Source organism: Cetorhinus maximus, chromosome 7, assembly GCF_964194155.1.
Source record: "Cetorhinus maximus chromosome 7, sCetMax3.hap1.1, whole genome shotgun sequence".
Lineage (NCBI taxonomy): Eukaryota > Metazoa > Chordata > Chondrichthyes > Lamniformes > Cetorhinidae > Cetorhinus > Cetorhinus maximus.
In genome coordinates, this window is record NC_135885.1 from 84,338,069 (window position 1) to 84,346,806 (window position 8,738).

At 44.9% G+C, this 8,738-nt stretch overlaps 1 protein-coding gene across 1 annotated transcript; it reads left to right on the plus strand.

Annotated features, from left to right (window-relative positions):
- The first annotated feature begins 4,580 nt into the window (after positions 1 to 4,580).
- LOC144682422 (histone H2A-like) lies at positions 4,581 to 4,970 on the plus strand. The gene has a single exon (XM_078544831.1). The coding sequence runs from the start codon at positions 4,581 to 4,583 to the stop codon at positions 4,968 to 4,970; it is 390 nt and encodes a 129-aa protein (XP_078400957.1).
- The last annotated feature ends 3,768 nt before the right edge of the window (positions 4,971 to 8,738 follow it).

The following is an 8,738-nucleotide window of genomic DNA, read 5'->3' on the forward strand; positions in this document are numbered from 1 at the left end:
GCGGCAGCTTTGCCCATTGGACTGCATGCTGTGCTGTCAGCTCAGGCGCAAGCATTCTCCTAACCCGCTCTGCAAAGCTGCACTGTTAGCTTGAACCATGGGGGAGACTGGTCCAAACTGGGATGCTGACATTGCAAGGGGCTGTGAGCACCTCCAGCAGTGACTGCTCCATGACCAACTTTAGCAAGGAGATTGTACGATGTGCCCATTCATCCAATTGTTCTGCAGTCCAATTAAAAAGCTCATTAGTTTGCAGTCTGTGCCTGAGGAATGAAAAACTCTGGAGCACTTAGTGGCACTTTGGTGCCTCTACATTGCTTGAATGGGCAGAGAAGCTAGAGGCCTGGCTCCAAACACATCAATGTGGCTACGCATGAAATGTCTCAGCTGCAGAGGAATGGTCACTTTATACAGGTTTCCCTAACTTACCTTACCCACCACAGCAAGTGCTTGTGCACTACCTTTAACCACAGGGCAGGCGTGGCCACACCCACAACGTGCCTCAATCACAAGGCAGCCCTTACCCCCCCACTCCCCAACACGTTTCAACCACAGGGCAGCCCTTCTTCCCCCCTTCCCCCCGCCCTCAAAGAATCTCAACCACAAAGCAGCCCTTGCCCCCCCAAACCCCCAACGTGCTTCAACCGCAGGGCATGTGACATTTTATCTAAAGCCTTTTAGGAGTCCATGTGTAGCACATCAATCACATTACCCTAATCAACAGAGTCAGTTACAGAGTCAGTTACATCAACAAATAAGATCAATCTAGTAAGTTAAACAAGAATTACAATGAATTACAATTGAGGTGCATTGAGGTGGGGGCAAGGACTGCCCTGTGGTTGAGATGCATTGGGGTGGGGGTGGCCAAGGCTGCCCTGCGGTTGAGGTGCATTGGGGGTGTGGCAAGGGCTGCCCTGAGGCTAAAGGTAGCGCACAAGCACGTGCAGGATGAGGGGGTGGGCAAGGGAAGTGGCCACGCATTAAGAATCCAGGTTAAGCATAAATGTGAAATTGTGTATTATTAAGTTGCAAATACAACAGTTTATCTTCCCTCTTTAATAAGGCATTGCATTTTTCTGACAATCTGGATTAACTGCACTTGATTCTTGCCATAGTAACAGGGCAAAAACACTTAGGATTTCTCATATTTACCTATGAATTGAAGCCCTGCTATTGCATGCTGTAGTCAAATCTTGTATTTTTCCAACAGGCTATTGTTATTTTTTATTTACTAATCAGAAATGCAATTAGCCAAATGTGAATTCCCAATTAGCCATAATTGACTGGTGGCTAATACATTGAGTTAATTGGTGCTAAAAATGTATGGAAGAAACAACCTGAAGCTAGCTTGTTTAGTCTTAAATTGAAAGTTAAGTCAACTTTGTATGTTTATTTTCCAGAAGGTGATATACTGTTAGGACAGTCAGAAAGATATTTATTTTCTGATTGTTTGGATAAAAAAGAGAGCAACTTATTCTAGGGTGAATTATTAAATAGAAATAAAGCATTTCCTTACCCTCTTGTGAAATAAATTGTTGGGGTAAATATTTCTGGATTTGTTTTTAATTTCAGAAATGTGAAAATATATGCTGATCTAGCAGACTTGCAAAAACTCACCACAAAGTTTAAAAAACTGACATTACTCCAAAAACAGCTGAATATTTTAAAGCAGTATTAATATATAATAACATGATACATGAAGACTAGGCCTGCAACATTCAGCTCCTTAATGTTACTGGATTCACATTACACAAGTGCCAGGCAATGACCATCTCTAATAAGAGAAAACCTGCATATCTCGCCTTGACATGCAACAGCATTATCATCGCTGAATCCCCCACAATCAAAATTCTGGGCATTACCATTAACCAGAAACTTAACTGGACCAGCCATACAAATGCTGTGGCTATAAAAGCAGGTCAGAGGCTGGGAATTCTGCTGCAAGTAATCACCTCCTGACTCCCAAAGCTTGTCCACTATACATAAGGTAGGTCAGGAGTGTGATGGAATACTTTCCACTTGCATGGCTGAGTGCAGCTCCAACAACACTCAAGAAGCTCGACACCATCCAAGACAAAGCAGCCCACTTGATTGGCACCCCAACCACCACTTTAAACATTCAATCCCTCTACCACTGGCACACATTAACATGTACCATCTACAAGATGTGTTGCAGCAACTCACCAACCACTTTGATAGTACCTTCCAAACCCATGAGCTCTACAACCTAGAAGGGCAAGGGCAGCTGAATCTTGGTAAATCCTGCAAGTTTCCCTACAAGTCACACACATCCTGAATTGGAACTATATTGCCATTTCTTCATTGTTGCACAATCAACATCCTGGACTGGAACCCTGGAATCAAAATCATTACTGCATTCGCTGCTCCCAATGCGGTCTCCTCTACATTGGAGAGACCAAATGCAGACTGGGTGACCGCTTTGCGGAACACCTTCAGTCTGTCCGCAAGCATTACCCAGGCCTTCCTGTCGCTTGCCATTTTAACACCCCACCCTGCTCTCATGCCCACATGTCCGGCCTTGGCCTGCTGCAATGTTCCAGTGAAGCCCAATGCAAACTGGAGGAACAGCACCTCATTTTCCGATTAGGCACTTTACAGCCTTCCGGACATAACACTGAGCTCAACAACTTCAGACCATGAACTCTCTCCTCTATCCTCATCCCTTTTTTACCCCCTTTTCTCAACATTCATTTTTTTAAATCCACTTTTTTTTTCCATTTTTATTCATTTAATTGTTGTTATGTCCCTTTTATCCTATTTTCGATCTTTTTTCCCCACCACTGTCCCCTTCCCCCACCCACCCCACAAGGGCCATCTGTTACTTGTTCATGTTGTTCTTTCACAGAGTGCTTATCCTTGTCCTGCTGTTATCACATTCTGTTTTTTTACCTTAATGCCACTATCAGTACTTCCTTTAGCCCTTACAACTACCATTAACACCCGCTTTGACCTTTTGTTTATGACACCTTTGTCAATATCTGCTTTGTCCCCACCTATCCCTGACCTTCTATCCAGCTTCACCTGCTCCACCCACCTTAAACAGTATAAATGTCATCACATTTTTACTTCTCTTCAGTTCTGAAGAAGGGTCATACAGACTTGAAATTTTAACTCTGTTTTTCTCTCCGCAGATGCTGTTAGACCTGCTGAGTTTTTCAAGCATTTTCTGTTTTTATTTCAGATTTCCAGCATCCGCATTATTTTGCTTTTATCCTGAAACTCCCTACACCACATGGACTGCAGCGGTTCAAGAAGTTGACTCACCACCACCACCTTCTTAAGTGCAATTAAGGATGGACAATAAATATTAGTCTTGCCAGCAAAGCTCACATCTCAGGAATAATTTTTAAAAAGCCAGAGAACTTCAAAATTGGGCGCTGTGTGTCCAGCTGCTAAAGGTGCAGCGCACATGGTGGGGCTGGTGGCAAAGCATTGTTCTGAGTCTGATCTAAATCTAACAACAGCAAAAATAAACAATTGACCATTTTGGTGAGTGAATTAAAAACTTACACTTAGGGTGCAACCTGAGGAGTAATAGGGCTAGAGAAACCATGCACTCCCACCGTCCTAGTCGTAACAATATGAAAATCAGGTATGAGTCCTGGTTGATAGAGATTGTTGGTTGTTGTTGTGAATTTAACAGGGTCTGAAGCTAGTGGTACAGTTGATAGGATATGATATTTAAAGATACATTCACTGTCCTTGAAGCTCGTTCGAAGTCATTGAACATTTTGCTGCGCTGACTCCAGGTCCTCAGAGCTTGACTCCTGGCATTGACCTCCACAGCCATCTGCTCTCACTGCCATCTGAGCATGTGTCTGGAGGACCCTTGAACCCCTTTGGAGACTAGAAATCTCTCAGTGCAAGACTGACAACACCTGCTTCAGCCTCAATGCCCCTCCTGTTTAAGAAGCAAAGGCTAACTTTAGGCAATGCAGGCTAAATTTAAGTGGTGCTAGCCTCTCATGATATTGGCCCCTGCCAATCAGCAGTGGGGTTAGCAATGGATACTGCTAAAATCATTTAAAACAGCAGACAGCACAAAGCTGGCAGGCTGCCTGCTTTGCAGCAGGTGGGCGCTGGATAAATCACACACATCAATCTTTGCACCTATTGAATTTAGTCTCAGGGATGTCTCACTTTCTCTGAGAGTCTCGTAGCAAAACCTCTGCAGTGCTATTGGAAAGCCTTGGTGCATGTTCTCTTACATGTTCAGGTATTCTTCAATGTTTTACAGCACAGGTTCAGTTTTGACATGACTCCCATCACTTCTTGCAGCCACAGTGCACCTCCCCTTTAAGAGGTGCAGGCCATCTTTAGGTAATGCTACCCACCTGCGATATTGGGCCCCCTGCTGAAACATGCAGCCAATGAACAGGACAGGGAGCACTGGCTGCATACAGCAAACATGTAAAAGAGCAGACAGCACCAATTTAACCTGCTGCTTGCAACGCAATGAACAGGCACAGGTGCAAACTGTGATCCCCATGCCCATTTTCAGTGTTACCCAATTTAACCCGATTTGCGAATAATGCACACCTGAGAGCTAACCCTGAAAGATGTCCGGCTGTGGTAAAACTGGAGGAAAAGGGCACACCAAGACCAAGACTCCCTCCTCCAAAGCTGGCCTCCAGTTCCTCATCAGCTACATCCACTGGTTGCTGCGCAAGGGTCGCTATGCCGAGCATGTCGGGGCCGGAGCCCCTGTCTACTTGGCTGCTGTCCTCGAGTACCTGACTGTCGAGATCCTCGAGCTGGCCGGCAACACGACCTGGGACAACAAGAAGACCCGCATCATCCCCTGCCACCTGAAATTTGCCATCCGCAATGACGAGGTACTCAACAAGCTGCCGGGAGGGGTCACCATAGCCCAGCGCGGGGCCCTGCCCAAGATCCAGTCTGTGTTGCTGCCCAAGAAAACCGGGCACCCTTGCAAGGTTTGTGCCTGAAGGGGCAAGATCAGAAAAAGATCTAATAATGCCAAAAAGCATTACAATCTACATTTACAAAAGGGAAAATAGTCTGTCTTTCACCTCTCTTCAAGTCACAGATATCAAAGCACACCAGAGGCAGGTAGGAGATTATCTGGAATGAGGTAATGCTGATTTCACTATTTTAAACAAACATCATTTATTTCAAGTAGCAGGGTGAGACTGAGTTAACATCCAGAAGTCAGTACACTGTGCTGACAGCCAAAAAGCTCATTGCTTCTTCTCTGATTGATTAGTGCCCTCACTACAGAATAGAGAGCTACAATGCTAGAATGATTTATTAAAAATAAATAAAATAGCTTATACAATCTCATACTGGGATAAATAATTTTTTTATTTCATGTTTTGTTTTCAGATACCTGAAAATTTAAGTGTTCGCAACCAAACATGCTAGCCTAAGTAACCTAGCAAAAACTGATCAACGATTTAAGAAAATGACACTGCCCCAAAAAAGCTCACAGCTCAAATCAGCTGTGAATGTTGGCTGAATGGTCGATGAAGATTAGAGGTTATACTGAACGTGCAGTGGGTCATGACTATCAAATATTAATATGATGCACCTAGAGTTACATTCCCAATAATAGGAAATGGATTTGTAACAGAGATAGCTGGTGATTATCTGGATAGAGGTTATGTTGATGTAACTATTTTAGACAAGCATCTTTTAAGTAAAGAAATAATAGTGAGTTAATATCATTGAAATAAAACCTGAGAACTGCATTTTAATGAAGAGTTACACCCAACATTAACCTATCAGGCAGGATTATGCTGTTGGCGAGCTGGGGGGCAGGGCCTGCTCGCCGACGTGTAAAATGACGCGCGATGATGTCGGGCGGAACTCCCGATGTCGTTGCGCTCCATTTAAATTTTCAGGTAGGCAGGGGTGCAGCAAAATCAGCTGTGCACCCGCCGACCTGTCAATGACCAATTGAGGCCAATGACAGAGTCATTAAACTAATTAATGGACCGGCCCGTCCAACCTTAAGGTTGGTGGGCAGGCAGAAAGCCCAAGCAGCCTTCACGTTTTTCAGCAAACCTCATCTATGAACAGGATGAGGTTCCTGAAGCTTTTATTAAATAAATAAATACATTTTCATAAACATAAAAACATGTCCCCACTCATGTGAAGCAGTCACATGAGGGGACATGTTTGAATCAATTTTTAAATCAATTTTTAAATTATTTTAATATCCATTCAATCTCCCTGAGGCAGCTCCGTACCTCAAGGAGATTGCTGTGCTCTTTCGCGCGCATGCGCAAAAGAGCGCTGGCCCCGACACTCCTTCCTCCCCCTGCCAGCACAGGTAGCACTGAGCGCTACCGGCCGCGTATTGTGCTGACCGGGCCTTAATTGGCCCACCTGCGTAAAATGGTGGTGCGGAGCTGATCGTGGGCACTGATCGGCTCCTCACCCAGCCCCGCCCGCTCCTGTCCAGCCACCCGCCATAGGAAAAATCCTGGCCTAGGTGTGGGAAGCTTCTAGGTCTAAGCAAATAGTTATTGAAGAATACAGCACAAATGTATTCTTGGCTTCATAAATAGAGTAAGAGCAAAGAAGTTAAGCTGAAACTTTATAACGCATTTAGGTTCCCACTGAAGTATCATGCTGTGCAATTCTGGGCACCATACTTTAGGAAGGATATCAAGGCCTTAGAGAATGTGCAGTGGAGATTTACTAGAATGGTACCAGGAATGGGAGACTTCTGTGAAAAGACTGGATAATCTGGATTCATCTCCTTGGAGCAGAGAAGGTTAAGAAGAAATTTGATAGATGTGTTCAAAATTATAAATAGAGTCAATAAGCAAAAGCTGTTTCCAGTGGCAGAAGGGTCAGTACCCAGAGGACATAGGTTTGAGGTTATTGGCAAAAGAGCCAGAGATGTGATGAGGAGAATTTTTATAATTTGGAATACAATGCCTGAAATTTATTAATAACTTTCAGAATGATATTGCATACATATTTGAAGTAAAAATAAAATTGCAGGGCTATGGGAAAAGAGCAAAGCAGTGGGACTAATTATTTAGCTTTTTCAAAGTGCCAGCACAGGCGTGTTGGGCTGCATTGCCTTCTTCTGTGCTGTGTGATATGTAGGACAGGGTAGCTGGGATGGCAAGCTCCCACTCCTTAAGGACATAGTAAACCTGCTGAACTCTTAATGAAAAATCCAGCAGCTCTCATGATACTTTTTTCTGGCACTGACCCAGGTTTATTAAATTCAATTCAATTGCATAATTTGCTGTGACAGGGTTTGGCTTCATAACCACTGGATTGCTCGACCGGTGCCATGACTATTACCCGGCCATGACTCACACGCATAACATTGAGGCATATCTATTTCCTCATAATTTGGCAGCAAGAAAATAAGATTACATTTCAATGTTAAAAGTTGTTGCCATTTTAAAAATCTGCCACCTTTTGAAATCAGTTCAATTCTTTCGGCTGTTTTAAATAGTGAAAAAAATTAGATTCTGGTAGATTAATGATTTGCCACCAAGTTTACTGTTCTAAGAAGGTCAAAAAGCCAGTCAAGAGAATGAAAGCACATTATGGGTGGTATCTTACACCTTAGTCCCTGCTGGAAAGGCAGCACCATTTTCCAGTTTGGAACTCGACTCTCTGCACACCGCACCTGCCAGTTGCTCTTTACAAGAACAAATTAATTACCATCCCAATCATTCCTCTGCAATTAGAGAGGGAGGCTGGGTGACATATCCATTCTGTGAAAGGCAAGGTTTCTAATTAAAGCGACCAGGGATGTTTCAGAAAAACTCCCCAGCACTTGGAATTTATCAGGCTGCAAGAGCCACAGGGACAGAAGGGAATCCTGGGGCAGCTGCTCCCCAGGTCTCTCACCTGGAAATACGGCTGTGGGATCTGAAGGGCAGTGGGGTGAGCTCTACCAAGCAGGCATGGCTGGAAGTGGCTGAGGATGTCAGGAGCAGAAGTGTGCTCCCTCCAACCTGGAGACGTTGCAGCGGGAGGATCCGGGACCTCAGATCATGACACGTGAGTGGCATAACACCCTTAGGTGCCAACCCCACATTCTGACTTTCCCCAGAGTTCTCCTGCACAACACAACTCAGTTCAACACACCTTGCAGCCCCAGTCATTTCTCTCTGTCTGCAGAGACCTCACATCCCCACCTGCACAGCCAATACTCACACTCATCCTCAGCCTATTGTCCTCATACACTCATGCCTCATTGTCACCCTCCATAAATGGTGTCCTTACCTCCACTGCACACAAGGCATTACAAGTACTCTTATCTCTCTGCTTTGTCTCCTTGCAGAAGACTGCAAATAACAGGCTGCAGATAACAGCAGTGACCTTCCATGAGAGCCTGAGCCTCTGAGGCACCGGTGCTCAGATATGTCAAGAAAGCTGATCCTCTGCCTGTAGACCCTGCTTTGGGGGTCTCACCTCCTTCCAGCTGGATCACTGTGTCCACCCCCTTTGCCATATGGAGGGGAAGAGGCAGGCTGATGAGGAGGCAGTTGATGCTGCTGCTGGTGTAGCTCCTGCTACTGCTGAAGCTGTTGATGGAGGTGTGCCCTTTGCTCTTGCCCTGCAGGAGATGAGGAAAATGGAGACTGCATAAGCTGCTGCCATGCTATGGTGAAGGCTGGCAGCAGGGAAGTGCAGCTGAAGTGCCAGACAGGTGAAGTGCTTCCCAAGGATTTGGCAATCACCTGCTAAGCTGTGAGAGCACTCTCTGGGAGAAGAAT